The 18013-nt window shown below is 28.5% G+C and overlaps 2 protein-coding genes across 3 annotated transcripts; one reads left to right on the top strand and one right to left on the bottom strand.

Moving 5' to 3' along the window:
* Positions 1 to 10287: 10287 nt before the first annotated feature.
* On the top strand, positions 10288 to 11968 carry NFU3 (NFU domain protein 3). Of its 2 annotated transcripts, none has more exons than XM_028046656.1 (4): positions 10288 to 10552; positions 10683 to 10803; positions 11131 to 11429; positions 11636 to 11968. In XM_028046656.1, the coding sequence occupies exons 1-4, from the start codon at positions 10451 to 10453 to the stop codon at positions 11825 to 11827; spliced, it is 714 nt and encodes a 237-aa protein (XP_027902457.1). In that variant the 5' UTR covers positions 10288 to 10450; the 3' UTR covers positions 11828 to 11968. The 2 variants fall into 2 exon arrangements, with proteins under 2 accessions (XP_027902457.1, XP_085522474.1); XM_085666348.1 differs by having other exon boundaries at positions 11548 to 11774.
* Positions 11969 to 16446: 4478 nt separating this feature from the next.
* LOC114162966 (transcription factor bHLH146-like) lies at positions 16447 to 17579 on the bottom strand. The gene has a single exon (XM_028046987.2). The coding sequence runs from the start codon at positions 17205 to 17207 to the stop codon at positions 16638 to 16640; it is 570 nt and encodes a 189-aa protein (XP_027902788.1). The 5' UTR covers positions 17208 to 17579; the 3' UTR covers positions 16447 to 16637.
* Between the last annotated feature and the right edge of the window lie 434 nt (positions 17580 to 18013).

Here is an 18013-nt window from a genome sequence, read left to right as displayed (position 1 = left end):
GGTAATTATTTTTTTGAAAAAAAGGTATATATAATAAAAATATCTTTCTAACTAATATATATATATATATATATATATATATATATATATATATATTGGGAAATCACGCACTAAAAATAATAATCTCTTCAAGCGGAAGCACACCCACAAATAAGAGCAGAAAAATATAAATAAAAACACACAGAAAATTAACGTGGTTCAGCACCTCAAGGCCAACATCCACAAACACTCAACAAAAACATTATCACTCAAAGTGCAATTTTTTGTGGACCAAAATTGCAAACCCTTCATAGTGCAATTTTTCTGGCAAAAACTGCAAACCTTCTAATGACACACAACTACCCAAGTCCCTCATACACCCAAGAGACCTATTGAGTTGTGGTAACAACTCTAAAACCAACTCTTTACTTTTATAGTATTTTTCTGCTGCTCTCTTCTTCATATTACTCGATGTGGGACTTTGGTGAATACCCACTTGAGAACCAACATATCCTCCCTTCACCAAAAGTCTCACTGCTATGAAACAAACATTTGACACACCACCAACATATATGCTTGAACCACTCTTGCCACTAGTGATCCAACAGATATGCTTGAACCACTCTTGTCACTGGTGCTATGCACAGACTCACTGATGATGACAATCTTTCCCATCAACGGCCCTCACCGCTTTGCACATCAGACTCGTTGTCGGCAACTTTTACATCATTGTCACTAACAATTCACTGATACTCAAAGGGAATCCATCATAACGCCACCTTGGTCAAGCCACGACACGGCCACAACACAACGACGCAACATTGTTGACGAAGCATCGCGTGAGTCATGCAAAACACCACCATTGGACATTTCGAGCTCCACACTCACCATGCAGATCCAACATTATCAAACATCGCAGTCTACTGGACACAACAACACAGATTTGTAAACCGTAGAGCACTTTCTCCATGCACATGTCGCAAACCATGACTCACACATATCAGATCTCCATGGTACATCACTCATTAGGCCACATGAGCACCATTTGCAACCTCCTTCGTAGATCTGGGAGCATCTCACAACACATGAACTCCACTACCACTGTTGGGAAATCACGCACTAAAAATAATAATCTCTTCAAGCGGAAGCACACCCACAAATAAGAGCAGAAAAATATAAATAAAAACACACAGAAAATTAACGTGGTTCGGCACCTCAAGGCCAACATCCACAAACACTCAACAAAAACATTATCACTCAAAGTGCAATTTTTTGTGGACCAAAATTGCAAACCCTTCATAGTGCAATTTTTCTGGCAAAAACTACAAACCTTCTAATGACACACAACTACCCAAGTCCCTCATACACCCAAGAGACCTATTGAGTTGTGGTAACAACTCTAAAACCAACTCTTTACTTTTATAGTATTTTTCTGCTGCTCTCTTCTTCATATTACTCGATGTGGGACTTTGGTGAATACCCACTTGAGAACCAACAATATATATATATATATATATATATATATATATATATATATATATATATATATATATATATATATATATATATATATATATATTCTCAGAAAGAAAAATTTAATATTTAACAACATATTTTAATCATAAATTTAAATAAAAATACAATGCATATTATTCATAAATTTTAAACAAAGTGCAAATAGTCTATTTAAATAGTGTTCAATGATAATTTACAAAAAAAAAATGAAGATTTTTTTAAAACTCGTTACCTATAGGTATTCATTTATAATATTCATTTTCTATCCATTGCGGATTTTATCCTTAAATACTCACGAATACAAATTTTTTTGACACCCAAAAATGATAGTAATAGTATTGATAGTGATACTACTACTATTAATAATAAGTAATTATTGTGGTAAAACATTGTTTTAAGAAAATGAGGAGTCAGTGACAATAATAGTAAAAAATGGTAATGGATAAAGAGTGAATGAAAAGATATAGTTTATGATGAAAGTGTTAATTAATAATCACAATGATTATAATATTTATTATAATTCTAACAATAATTATATACATAGTTAATTTAAAGATGATTATCATTATTAACTAGTATGATGAATTATATTTTCTAAAAATAATATTAATATAATTAATTATTTTCTTAAATTTTAACTTCAATCATACATGTCTTTCTTCTTTTATGTTTTAAGTATTTATATCACATGTTTTCTTCTATCATTCAAGCACTTACTTATATCACTTTTTTTTTCATATACTAATGAATATAAAATAACATGACGTGCATATAAAAAGAATTGTTAGAAAACACAACATACGCATTAATTTCTTCATTGAACAACAATCTTAATTTTAAATTTTCAATCAAATAATTGAGATAAACTTCTATATCACTTGTTGGATGTATTGAATATTTCAAGTGTTTATATCATTTTTTTTTCATATAGACAATGTTCTTTGACTAATCATGATGTAACTAGTCAAGTTCTTACATTTGAAAAAATCATTATGAATATAAAATAACATCAAGTGTATATAAAATGTTCGCTAAAAAACTCATTAAACACGTTAATCTCTTCATCGCAATTTGGTCATGCGTTGAAAAATTGATTTGAACTGAATCTATTTCATCAATAAAGAAGTTAATATTACTTGTTTATCTTTGAACATGAATTTTTTACTTCTAAATTGATTTTGAAATCAAACATATAACCATTCTGTGTTGAAAAATCAATTCTTCATCAATGTGACGCGAAACCAAACGCACATTTTTAATCAATGAATTGAAATAAATTTCTATATGATGTCTTGAACTATAGATAATCATAAATAACATAATGTATTTATGCTTTATGTACAAATCTATATGTAAGTTATAAAACAGTATCATTAGAAGTAAGTTCATGTGATGAATTTTTTTAATTTGCACTATGAACGTTGTATTGTATCTTGAGTTATATGGTTACTCTAAATTGTACTATAATTTTTAACACAATTAAATAGTTAACATCCAAAATTCTAAATAAAAGTCTTAAGTGTAATCTAACATCTAAATATATACCTCAATAGGTAAATAACTAAGTAACATTAAAGTTACTTAGTTATCATTTTATACCATTCCTTGATGAGAACTGTCTAATAAGCTGCTTCATAATATTAATGTTTAAAATAAAATATAAAATTATAATCTTAAAAAAAATGAATGATAATTCATTTTAAATTCATCATCTAAAACAATGTAAAACAGAATCGAATCTAAAGAGACATTTTATCAATCAGTTTGTAAGAAAAATAAACATTGTTCAAAATATAAACTATGTTGGGTGTTTGACCTCACAAAAAGGACTAAAGATGCTTGTTTGATGGGTGGGTATTGTATGTTGAAGTTCCAATTTTTTTTTTTCTCAACGGAACTTACTTAAAATCATATAAAATAAATATTTTTATAAAATCTTGTTTATAGCACAAAACTTACAAACGGAAACAAAATTGTCACTAAAACAATACTAACTCAATTATAAACAAAAGAAAAAGAAATTTTTAATTTTTTAAATTAAGAAATTAAATGTAGACAATAACTACCAATTATACTTGATTACAAAAATAAAATATATTAACATACAAAAAATATTTTAAACTATAAGAACCACCGGGAGCTAACAAGAAAAATTAAATTATTTACAAACTAAAAACAATATATTAAAAATAATTTTAAACAATTTTTTTTGTAAACATTTCTAGAAAGGAAAAAGAACTTTTTTTATATATAACTTAAGATTATAGCTAATACACAAATTAAAAATAAAATTTTTAAAAAGTATATAAAGAATAAAGTTTCTGCATTATGAACTAAAATTTTAATTCACAAACAAATTTAGTATTAGAAGTGGACTTTAAGCCTTTAACTCAATCCCGTATAACCGATTTGTAAGGTAAAAATTGTATCTATTTTTATATTATGAATTGACTTTATTTGTAGTCGACGTAAGAATTTCAACATTTAGTTTCATTTTATTTTTTTATAAAAAAGTTTTATCCAAACAAGTTACTATAAATATAAAGGTAGCACTCATATTGTTTATAATATTTTCTTGGTCATCGATAACATGATGAGATCATCCCCACCGAAACAAAAATAGATTCTTTGAGCACTATAGAAATCCAAATAAGTGCATAATGACTACTCACATAAACCTTCTCTTTCCCTCTTTACTTGCTACCATCTGGGTTACTTCACCATTCACAATTGCTTCAGGTTTTGGCAGTTTCCGAGAAAGAAAAAAAAAAACTACTTAATTATGAACCAATTTGGTATTTAGAATGTTCTTGTCAATGTGCCCCACCCCTACCTCAATTATAGAATGTAGTTGAGGAAACAAACCTCCTTAATTTAACCAATCAAAACACCCACACAATCTAATAACAAAAATCTTCAATTGGATCTAAAAAAACGTAGCAGATTTTTTTACAACCCTGTGGCCCCCCACTGTATAAAAATATTAACTTTATACATGATTGGTCCCTTCAAATTAGTTGTTCACAAAATTTCAACAATTGTGTGCCACTTTGTTGTGTAATAATATATATAAATAATACAAGGGTCACTCACTCTCACATGGATGCCTTGTTGATAAGGTGTGACCAGAAAAATGTGTGGGGTCGAAACACATTGTGGGGGTGACAATTGTCACTCACCCAACCTTGTAAAATGTTCATAGTACTCCTCTTATCATGTTCTGTCTAAGTTCCAACCAGAGTGCAGAAGATCTAATGTTCACTTTCTGATTTGACATGTTTTGGGATCAGTTGGTGTTGATTAGTTAAGATTTTTTTTTTCTTTCTTTTTTTTTTCTTCATGTGGCTTCACTAATAGGCTTCTGGTTTGGTTGATTAAAGAAGCAATTGACTCAGGATTGAGCTTTTTGCTTAAGCATGCTAAGTTAAAGTCACCTTTTTTTTTTTTTTCTTTTGATTGATCACAATGCCCAATGAGAGCATATACATTACTTCAGATAAAAGGGATCCCATGACCATCATACCTTTATTATATTTATATCATATAAAACATTATTTTAATATAGGCCAACCTGTATATATTTCAACCAAAAGCATACATTAAATTAAATTAAATTAAACCCAGTGTTACCATCTTTGGAATTAGTATCACCTTCCACAAATCACAGTTTAGTTGTGCTACAGAAAAGCTAAACTATAGTTTTTTCATGTGTTTGATGAAAAACCAGAAGATTTTTCTAAATTCGTTAGTACTATTAAAATATAAAAAGGTGAACTTTTTAATAAAAAGAAAACATGTGATTTTACTAAATTTTAACTGGGTTTTTTTATATATTTATTTTTGGAAAATTAAGAAAAAATTACGTGACTTTTTTGACAAAAAAAATTTCTGAATCCGAATCTATATATGTGTCTAAAATGGGGTTCTGAAGTTGAAAATGATCTAAAATTTGTAATGGGAAAGTCAAAACACTATTGATTTTGTGGTGTCTAAAATCTCCATGACAGAAAAGCAAAGTTGTTTATGTTTTCTTTGAGGTAATCTAATTCTGGTGTGACACAAGCCACGCCTATAAATAAATTATTTTATAGAATGTGTTTATAAGAAATAAATAAATAAAAAAAATATAGGGAAAGGAATCATCACAGAGGTTGGTTGATGAAGTAAAAATATAATTAGCATGATGATTAATTATTCTGAAAAAAAAGAAGAAAAGTTTGGATCCAATTCAGCCTCCACATTCAATGCATCAGATTCTGGTTAGGAGTTCCCCACCAAGAAAGATTAAAATAAGAACATAAAAATTGATATTTAAAGGACAAAAGGAATCTCTCCATTTTGGGATGAAGGCTTATCTTCTCTGGATCCAATACCCTCTCTTCATTTATAATAATATCTTCCACTCCTTGCATTCACACTTCCTTAATCTTCTATAAACCCTAATCCTCAATTATTGTTCACAACATTATTCTATTTATCTACAATATCTTTCCTTCTCATTCCTCATTCTGTCATAAAATATCAAATCAACAACAAAGTGCTTCTATTCGTTACAATACAAGGACACTCTTTTCTTTCACAGACTGCCTCTCACCTTTTTTTCTTTTTTCTTTTTCATTCAAATTATTGCTTTTCTCTTTCATCATTTGAATTAGATTCTACTACAAAATTCCATGCATTGCATACCCTTAGGGCATACCAAACCTTAAGATAATTTTATTTATTTATTTATTTATTTATTGTCGTGTTTGGTGTTCTTTTTATTTGGGGGTGAAATTTTATTACTATTTTTTAAGAGTAATTATGTTATTGGAGTTGCAAAGATCCACAATAAAGTTGGTGTTGTGTTACCACCACATGGAGGAAGCATTGAGTAAGGGTTGTATTGTGATTTAGAAAGAAGGGAACAACAGACAAGAATCTGAAACTTTGATTGCATTGTTCTTTTGTTCTTAAGGAATCTGTTTATTTTTAAGATATCAGAAAATTAAATTTTTTCGAACAATCTGTCCATGTGTTTGGTGAATAGATCCATTGAGTTTAGAGGGGCAAGGAATGTTTATTAAGATTAAGGATGCTTTTTCTTGATGTAAATGTAAGTAAAGATTAACACTTTTTTTTTCCTTTGATATATTAATTTAACATGAAAAGGGTTTGATAAAAAAAAGTTTTCTTTTTTCAAACCCAAGATTTATTTGTTAAAATCAAGATTAATAAAAATCTTTCTATATATGTCTCCAAATTGAAAAAAAAAAAAAAGTATGAAAAGTTGGTCATATATATATAATTGGCCTTGTTTGTTTGTGAAGTCTTTTAAGATTGCTTTTTTGTTAATCTTAACTATTATCTTTAATACTTATAGTCCATAGTTTTTATGAAGAGACTTTCAAAACTGGAAAGAATAAAGGCTTTTATGAAAAAAAAAAAAAAACCAGGTCATTAGTTCACTTGTAACCATATATTTGGTCACAATAATAGAAAGAATTTTACAATAACTTTCCGACATTAAGTTTAAACTAATAAAAAATTTCTTAAATGAATGAAACTCCTTTTCTATATTACAGTGCAATTATAATATTAATAAAACATTTTTCAATTTCTGTGTATTATTTAGAAATTTCCGTACAATTGACAAAAAAAGACCAACAAATATAGTGCTAACAACTTTTCACGAAAACTTTATTTTTCTTCAAAACACTATATACCCTTTTGAAATTTTTATTAATAAAATAACCCTTTTTGTATAATATTATTTATACATAATTTATTTATAAATATCTATATTTATGTTATATCCATATTATATTATACAAGCAAAATTTATTTTTGTTTTGACCCCTATAACTGCTTTCTCAATTGAGTGGTTTTGGGACAAATTCAATTATGTTGCTCTTTGTTGACATAAAAAAGATTTAATAGAACTACATATATTATATGCAGCCATAACTGAAAAGAGGTAGGTCATGCCACATACATGAAATTTTGAAGAGGAGAAAGACAAAAAATTAAAAGGAAAAAAAAATGTCCATATTGGTGTCTAATCACACCTTTGGTTTTGATTCCACATTGCAGCATAGCATATATATGAAAGAGTAAAATGAGATTAGGTTATAAAAAAAAATAATAAGTTGCATTATTGATTTGGAAAATGAAGATGAAAAGGAGGGGTGGGGGGAACATCTCTTTTGGTCGGATAGGATAGGGTTACTTTTTTTCTTGGTCAAAAGGAGATAGATATTCATGAGTTACAAGTCTTGTTCCATGACTTAGATTGTGCTTCATACATTTTCTTGCATTGCATCTCACTCACTTCATTTTCTTTTTCTTCTTTTTTCTTCTTTCTTCTTCTTCTTCTTCTTGTGGCCAACCTTAGTGACAATACCAAAGCAAGAGTGTGTTGTGTTTGTGTGTTTAGTGGCTAACTTGACATGACCTTTGTGGCTAATTCAGTGCTCCACAACCTACCTCCCTCATTCACACTCACATCATCACTTCTTTCTTAACCTCATCTTTCTCAACAATTCAAAAAAAAAAAGTTTCTAAACCATGTGTTCAATACCTTTTAATTTACAAAAAGATTAATAGTATTTGATTACATATCAAAGGTTTGATGAATGTTTCAAGAGATAATTTACTTAAACATATAATAGTAATGAGACATAAATTCAACTCATATAAGAAATTGATACCACTTTCAACTGGTTTTTGTTCTTATATATAAAATATAAACTTACAATAATGAATTTATAAAACATAATCTAGATAAGAAATTGATACAATTTTCGACTCAAAATCTTGAAATAGTAGGTTTTTTTAATTTTTATTATTATATGTTAATTAATTTTTGGGTTAAATATGTTTTTGTCCCTCAACTTTCAGTAAAAATTGGAATTAGTCTCTCTTTGAAACTTTAACCTAATTTATTCCCTCAACTTCAAAATTGCGTAGATTTAGTCCTTTTAACAAAATTTTGTTAAGTTTATTTGACGTTTCAAATGCGTTTCATGATAGTTTCTTAACTAATATTGAAGAAAAAATGTGTCAAATAATGTAAACATTTCAAATGCTATCATGAGATGCGTTTGAAACTATAAATAAACTTAACAAAATTTGCTTGAAAGGACTAAATTCACGAAGTTCTGAAGTTTGGGGACTAAATTGGACTAAAATTTCGAGGAGGGACTAATTCCAATTTTTATGAAAGTTGAGGAACCAAAAATATATTTAACCCTTAATTTTTTTTATCTTTACTCTATGTGAGTCTTAAATTTATAATTGAATTTTTGATAATATTTCGTACTCTAATTTCCAATAAAATTTAACGGATCATTTAATTAACATACAACCTAAATCAACTATATCATGATTAAGGTTTCTTTGTTTTTGTACAATTTCGTGGTACTTGTATTGTGTGAATCAGGATTAACCATACAATTTAATATAGATTACTTCTTAGAAAAAGTTTTGTAACTAATGAGGTAGGTGAGTGGAGGGAGAAACATGACATGGTTTGAAGAGGAAGAAATGTAGTTGAAAAAGTAAAGTTTAGGGTTTGGTGCATTTCTGAAAAGCTTGTTCGTACGTTTTAACATTTTCTTTCGATTGATCTGTTTTGGTCTTTGTTTCCTTGTCCTGGCCCAGAAAGATAGATTTGTTGTACTGATTGGACTTAAATTACTTCATCTTGGATTTTTCTTCCACCATCTTCTAAATCAAAGTTTTATCCTCGGTAATATAAATCTTACAAATACCACTTTTTCTTTTGATCGGAGAGATTTCTTATATAAATAATTGTTTTTAATGTTAAAATATTTATATTTGTGGAATTTATATTAAAATAATATTTTTCACTTTTAGAAGATTGTTTATATATAACAATCTGACATTAAAGGTTAAAAGATAAATTCATAATTTTCTAATTGAAATATTTAACCAATAATATTCATTTTGGTTTATGTGTCAAAGCATCCCGAAATATTTCTATCAAATACCTACAGAACATTTATGTGAATAAAGAACATAAACAACTTTGTGAAAGAGAGCTAAAGTACCCAAAAAGCTATAAATTAATTGTTTAAAGTAAGATTTTCCAAAATGCTGCTTTAAAACGATTATTAATTTAAAATAGACGGGTTTGGTAATAAATTTTCTTTTTTTTTTCAAACCCAAGGTTCATTTATTTTTTTTTTATTTTAATATATATTTAAAAGTTCGTCAAATAAGTTATTTTATATTTTACTCGTTATTTTGTTGTTAATCTTAATTGCTCATTGTAATATTTACATCGATAACAATAACATAAGCCAGTAATATTTGTAGAGAGACTTACAAATAAATAAAAAATAAAAAAATTACGAAAAGTTAGAGTTAATATTTGTTATCACATACCTGATCATACACAAAAACAAATGTCTTATTAATATTCGGACATTAAATTCAAACTATTAAAATAATTACTTTAGTGAATTAAATGTCTTCCCTATATTATAATTTACACATTTTAAAAGCATAAAAAATATTTTATCCAAAATGATAATTCCTTATAATTTAATAAAAGGGGTGAAAAAAAGGGCAAGAATAACAGTCACCTTCATTCAATCCCAAATATGCAGTCTTGGGCTCTGCAATTTGATTTGTGGACTGTTACTTCCTCCACCTCCGTATTTTTGTTCTGCAGCTCCATACATCTCGAAATTCCCGTTTTGTCCTTCCCACATTGTGCAGAATTTGGCTTGCATGGTTCAGTTCTGACCACAGACTTTATTATATTATTTTCTTTTATCATCACAAAGAATCAATGTCAGCCAATCAAGAAACGCGAGCTATCAGCTTCTCCTTCTCTGCTACTGATATCAAAACTGAACATTGATACAACATTTTATATAAACCAAAATAATTTCAGTTTCAGATGTTCAAATTCTTATGGTAGTTTTCTGTGTTATCCACTCACACTCAGATGTTGTTGGGTGGTGCACTTTCAACTTCAATATCTCAAAGCCTCAATGCAACAAGAACAATTGCAATGTTCTATCCAACTCACCGATTATTGTCTCTTAAGGTACGTTTCTACTTTGCTATTAGTTCCGGTTATTTCCCATTTTTTTTTTTGTTTTATACCAGGATTCTTTAGTTTGGTAATGGGCACGTCTCAATTCGTTGGTCTGTGATTCAATTTTTTGTTTTTCTAGAACCCAGTGGCAAATACCAGAGGATTTTCGTCAAAAGACACTGTTTTTATCAGGGGTCATCAAATCAATATAAAGCAATTTTTTGGGGTTATCTCGGATCGTGCTCGACTAAGCAAAGCAGGTGCTGGTTACTCCAATGCATTCATTACTCAAGATGTTCATCTGTTAGAAAATTGAATAATTACACTGATTGTTACTTTACCATGATGCTAAATGAGTACTGGAATTTTACATCATAAATGTTTTCCTGCAAATGTTACAAGTCTGAAGTTGGTTAGTGTTGTGAATTATTAAATTTGCCTAATGAGAAAAAAGAAATGGGGTTTGACAGTGTGAGTAATGCTATTTGATGATGAATTTCAATTGTGCAGCAAAGTAGGTTTGAAAGGGTGTGTGTGAGTAGATAGATATCATAGTTGATTGTGGCACTCACATTGTTATGTTGCAGGATTTGTTGTTTCCCCAATCTGTGCACTGCCACTGACAGAAGATAATGTGGAGAAGGTTTTGGATGAGGTAAGGCCTGGCTTGATGGCTGATGGAGGGAATGTGGCATTACATGAGATAGATGGTCTTGTTGTTGTCCTCAAGCTACAAGGGGCATGTGGATCATGTCCTAGCTCAACCATGACATTGAAAATGGGAATAGAAACTCGCCTCAGAGACAAGATACCTGAAATCATGGAAGTGGAACAGATAATGGACACTGAAACTGGTCTCCAGTTAACAGAAGAAAATGTAGAAAAAGTATGGGAAACTTCTTGCACTGCATAATTTAATGCATTTCTACAATTTCATCGGCCTCTTGAATCACTAATTTTCATCTCATCTAATGCAACTTAACCACAACTTTTATGTTATGCAGACATGTTGTAGGATTCATAGTACTAGTCAGTACTTGCTGTTGCTTAAGGTATTGGATTGTTGGTCTTTAAGGTTGTTAATTTTTTCAGGTTCTTTCTGAAATTAGACCATACCTTGTTGGCACTGGGGGAGGAATATTAGAGCTTGTTGAGATGAATGATTATGTTGTGAAAGTTCGGCTAAGTGGACCTGCAGCTGGGGTTTCCACAGTTCGTGTTGCCTTAACACAGAAGCTGAGAGACAAGATACCTTCTATTGCAGCTGTGCAACTAATAGACTAATGTCACATTCACATACAATACAAGTTCTTGTATATTTTTGATTTATGTGTTGCAAGATGAAGTAGAACCAATCCATAGAAAGAACATGTAAATTTTTGTCTGGAAAAAAATATCAATGTCAGTTAGTTTTACAGGGTTTAATGTTGTTGGTTCCCTCCATTTTCTTCAGAATATTTTACTATAGAGCTTCAGAAAAAAATTTCCTCTCCATTTTCGTTTCCAAAGACTATTTTATTGGTTTGATTTCATTTCATGTATTACACACATTCATTTCCAACTTTTGTAATTCGAATATGACACAATCTTATAAGGGTTGGATATCTTCATTTAGGATTGTATTGATACTCATTCATTTCTTCCTGCACCCATCACAGGCTTTCAGAAATTTTGATCTGGAATAGGGATGGGATGACTGTTTTCCGAAAAGATATTTCCGGAATTGGTATAATATGTTCCGGAAAGCAAAATCCAATTTATTGGGTGCAGAAAGGAATTTGATGGGTGCACGAAGAAAAACCTAAACTGAATTAGACCATTCTTGGCCCAACCAATTTAGCCCGTGACCAAAATGGACTTGGACCAGCTTGTTCTATAGAATAATTAGTTATATTTTAAAGTTAAAAGTAATTCCTTTTAAAACATATATTTAATGACTACAAAAGTTGTCTGGATAATAGTACTAAATTTGATTTGAATGCTTGATAGTAAATATAAAAAAAAAAACTATAATTAATGAATTAGGATATCTCATTATTTACAATTTTAATAACACGTTATGGATGATTATTTTTATCTATCAAATAAATAGAAATATATTTATAACATTTATTATGATAAACACATCTACTTTACTTTTAAATATTTAGAAAATGTGATTTTTAGATAAGTGATTCTTTTACGTGCATGCATGGATGGTTTAACTTCCCTTACGTGTTTCCCTTACCATACCCCACTTTCACTTTCAATATCTTGAATAAAATTGTGTATTTAAGGTTCACCAGGTTGCTTTGTTCCTGAATAAAATTTTTGAGGTGTTATAAACTCTTCTTATTTTTTCTTGTTGAACATAAATATTGTCCAAACTCGAAGCCTTCTAATTAATATATCTTTTAAGGTTGAATATGATCCCTGACTTTTTACCTTTTCCAAGTTGAACAATATTATAATTTATTTTATTTTATTTTAATAAATATGATAATTTTAAATAAAATAAGAAAAATGAATATCATTTTATTAAAAATATAGAAAAGATAATTTCAAAAGTAAAGGAATGATTTAGTATAATATTTCGGGAGATAAATATAATTTTCATTTAATTTAGTATCAGATCAGCCTATAAGAGATGGTTGATGTTGAAAAAATCTACTAAATTACGATGTGAAATTAACGTAGGGATCCACTTTTATTATTCAGTAACACTTAAAAACTAAAATCGTTCGGTTAAATATGAAGACTAAAATTAATTTAAACAGATAAAAAAATTAAGGGGACATATCTGTAAGATTTGCTGAATTAAAAAAAAAAAAAAAAAACTCTTCAAATTAACAAATTACCGTTATATTTTATCGTACATTTTGAGATATTATTCAATTTAGAATGTAAAATCTATCATAGATGAAATTCTTGAAAAACATATAAAAAAACAAAAGAAAAAAAATAATATTTAAATTACTTTAGGCCTCAACTTTATATAAAATTATTAGGCAGATAATAACATTAGTTATGTTGTTTTTGCAATATACTTCTCTCCCTTTATAAATTCTTCCCCTTAATTTTTTTTATCCTCAATGAATTGAAAGGTCAAAGTAAATACAAAAGAGGTAGGGATGATTAGTTATAGTTTTGTAAGGAAACAAGTAAACTTTTCCGAAAAGAAAAAGAAGAAGAAAAAAGTAAAAGAAAGTTAGAAAAAAGAATGGAGTTATGCTTTGTCAGGTTGCATTCTTTTATTTACTTTTTTTTTTATACATAATGTTCACTATAGTTACAAATATTGTTGGTATGATTTTTAAGTTAATTATTTTATCTTGCAAAATTAATACAAGGTGTTGATTTCACTAGAGTATCTAAGAGTTACTTCACATTTAATTATAGGTACTCGTTGTGGACTTTATATAACCTTTTATGATCTCAATGATAGAGTGGTAAAATTTATTTATAAATGTTCTGCAAAGGACATGTTTTGGTTTTATATTCACCATCCTAGTTGCTTGTTAGAGTATTTGTTGGAGTTATTGGTATGTGTAAAGTGTTAGAACTTTAAATCTAGGTTAAATTTTGTCTTTGGTTTTTATTTTGGTTGGGAAATATTAATTTATTTTTTTATATGTATTAATTTCGTCATTATTTTGAAAATTTTGATGTAACTAGATGTCACATGTTATTTCGTGATTTTTATATTTTTTAATTTTAAAAAAATTAAAAATTTGTTAATTTCAAATTGACATCATACCATGGCGATACTGTCATACCAGATGTCATTGCATAGTCTCAATTTGGTCCTGTAACTTTTTTTTGTCTCAAATTAGTTCTAACTTCTTTAAAATTTGAATAAGTTTGTTCTTCTCCAAAATAAAACCAAATTTATTTTTTATATAAATGGTATACAAATATTTTTGTTAAAATTGATGTTTTTAACATGATTAAGTGTACTTAAATTAATATTTTGTATTGAAATTTATCTAAAATTGTTTTAAAAGTGTTATTAGAAAGTAATGCTAATAGAAAAAAAAATTCAAAATCAATTTCAACTAACAAATATGTTAAATCTGTTTATTAATTGCATTTCATAAAATAAAATAAATTTATCAAACCTTTCAACTCTTTTAAAATTTATATTTTACATTGAAATTTATTTGTAGTGATATTTTATTACATCATATTTTAAATATTGTTGTTTAATTTGAATTTATAGTTTAAATAATTGTATATTTTTAAAATGTGTAAAATATAATAATTTTTATACAAATGTTTGAGTTGGTTTAAAAATAACAATTACATAAATTCATATGTAAAATTTTAAAATAATTTTAAACAATTTTATAACAATTTAAAACAAATAAATTTGAAATTTGAAAACAATTTTAAATAAAGTTTAATGAAATATAAATTTGAATAAACTTAATTTTGTTAAAAATATTTAATAAAAATTTCAATTCTAATAAAAATATTTTTTTTCAATTCCAATAAACATTTAATAAATAATTGTTCAATTTTTTTAAAAAAATTGGGAGTAAATTGAGATAAAATAAAAATACAAAGAAAATAAATTGGGAGTAAACAATTATAGAGAAAATAAATGTTTAGTCACTATAATAACCAATTTAGATACCAATTTACAAAATAAAAATGTATTGGTTACTAAAATAGTCACTATTATAAAAAAAATTATAATTGGTTTCTAATATTTAGCTACCAAGGTTCGATACCAAAAGAATTAGTTTATAAATTGGCCACTAAAGATTAGATACCAAAGTTTTGGCTACCAAAAGAAAATTAGTTTCAAAATTAGTCTATAATTAATTAGTGATCAATTTAGTAATCAGTTATAATTTTTTTTTATTTGTAATAGTGACTATTTTAGTAACCAATATTTTTTTTTAAATTAATATCTAAATTGGTCACTATAGTTATTAACAATTTTTTATCACTAAAAATAGTTATTATTTAAGAGTTTCCTTGTGGTTTATCATTTAAAGTTTTATATGATCTACTCTTCACATTTTTGTGTATCATCTAACTTTTGCATTTTTATCAAATTTGCTCAACATTTTGTACATCGTCTGACCTTTTTATTCTTAGAAAATTTACTCTATGTTTTTTTATTGTCTAATCGATATTTCATTTAAAATTTAATTTGAAGTCTTTATTATGATAAACTCAATCGTAATATATTGTTTAAAACAATTATATATTTTTAGAAATTCAAATTAATATAATAAGTATATTATAATTTTTAAAAGTCCCATGGGTACATATAATAGTTATATTACATATATTAGAGAATGGTAGTTGCTTACGGCAAAGAAAAGGAAAGATTTGAGATGCATTCCTTAGAATTTCATAATAAAGTGCATGATTTAATGTTATATCAATGCATCTTAACTATCATAATTTAATAAAAAAGTTATCCATTAATTATTAATAATGATTCCTTGCTTTGTGAAGACAGAAGATATTGAATTTGACTAACATGAAGTTGGAAACATTAGTGACTAAGCTTGAGTCAAACGACTTTTAGATCTCACTCCTCTCTTCATGACGCATGAATGAAACACATGTTTTGTGGTCCCAGAACGCGTAAATTAGGCCAACAATGGTGGTGTTGGAAAACGAAAAAGGAAAAAAAAGAAAGAAAAAGAAAGAAGATTAATCATATCATATGATTCTGCGTGTGTAACTTGAATATCTAATAGTACTTACTCACCTAACACCAGAAGTTAGTTTAACTGTCAAACTTTCATTCCTCTGAAATACTATTGTATTCATTATTATAAACTAAACATTGAAATAATCGAAACCGCATTGTACCTCGTCTTAATCAAACACGACATTCACAAACATTATACCAGACCATTGTTAATTCCTTTTCTTTTCTTTAACTTGTTCTCTTCGACAGATTGAAAAAAGAAAAAATATATCTATATATACAACACGATATTCAGAATACATTATAGCTAGCAAAAGATAGAATATTGATGAAGTTGATTTGGTAATTGAGAATATATATTATATGTGGAACACAGAGACATATAATAACAGTGGTAATGGCTTTATGAAAAAAGCAAAAAAGCAGAAACATATGAATGAATCAATGTGTCTCTGCGAGGCACTGAAGAATGTTCACCTGCATTTGCAAACAGCTTACATAGCTTTGAAGCTCTGTCACCATTTGTTCACTACACATCTCTTCTCCACCAGGTATCAACATTCTAAGGCTCTTCAACTCATCTTCATCTTCTTCTTCTTCTCTCAAACCCCTTCTTCTTCTTCTAGGCTTCAAGCTAGGGTTTGAAGGAAAATGGTTGTTCAATGGCACCATTTCACCACTTTTGCCACAAACCCTTGATGAAGCTTCACCAGCCTCTTCATTGCTGGTTGTGTCACTATCTGCATTGGCTCTATTATTTCTCTGAAGCTTCACGCTTAGAGCATCGCTCCATGCAAAACCCTGCGCCGAGTGCACCATTGCCATGTCCACTTCATACTTGACAACATTCTGAATATCATCACAGTGCTCTGAAGAGGTAATTCTTTCCTTGATCTTCATCAATGCCGGCACCAAATAGTTCATGTAGCTTCTAGCAAACGCTGCTTGTTCCACTTTGTTGGGTTCGAGTGAGTATACGCGTCTGCGTTTAGCAGGTTGTTGACCCTCCATGTGTTTGTGTAATATTCCGAACAAACACCTTTTGTATCTAAAGAAAAAAAATAAGTGTAAGGAAGAAGCATAAAGGGTGGAAGAAGAAGATGGAGAAGAAGAATTATTGTGAGTGGGAATAGAAGCTAAAAGGGTGCAAAATTGTGCAAAGAAAAAAAAGGTGGGGGAGAGACAGAGGTAGTAGTGGTTGTTTTTTGTCAGCAATGTTAAGGAAAAAGAAGGCAAAAACAAGCTTTTAGGGAATGGTGTGGTTGTGGTAGAGTTAGTGTTGAGGATTGTTGAAGTTATAGGGGTTTTTGAGATGAGGGAGTGAAGTTCACTAGCAAATAAATTTTTAATTTTTCCTTGACATGAGGAGGCCCCATGTAATTGAATAATTGGAGTGATAAGGAAATTGGTTTATAATAATTTCCATCAGAACCAGGTATGGACGCAAGCACACGCACAAAAAGAAGACCACAGGCCTACAAACACAAGTTTCTGTAGGAAACTGATTATAGGGACTCTGTACAACCACATATCAATAAATGGTTACAATTGTGTTCCTTCTTTAAATCAAATCTTGACTTCAAAATCTTCTAAATATAAAATATGATTAGGTTAAGAGTGGTTAACAAGTTATCTAACATAAATTTCTCTTTAATAGCATACAAGCATTTTACATTTTTTACATTTTTACACTTAGATTTTAACCATGCTGAATAAAATAGGTAAGTATTTCTTGTTAGTTGTTACCAAGAAGAAAAAAAGATAATTGAAAAGAGTGTGCATAAGAAGGTACAACACAAAGATATGAGTGTGTAATG

Source organism: Vigna unguiculata, chromosome 9, assembly GCF_037176805.1.
Source record: "Vigna unguiculata cultivar grain cowpea cultivar isolate G323 ecotype 2 chromosome 9, ASM3717680v1, whole genome shotgun sequence".
NCBI lineage: Eukaryota > Viridiplantae > Streptophyta > Magnoliopsida > Fabales > Fabaceae > Vigna > Vigna unguiculata.
This window is presented reverse-complemented; position numbering and strand designations above follow the sequence as displayed.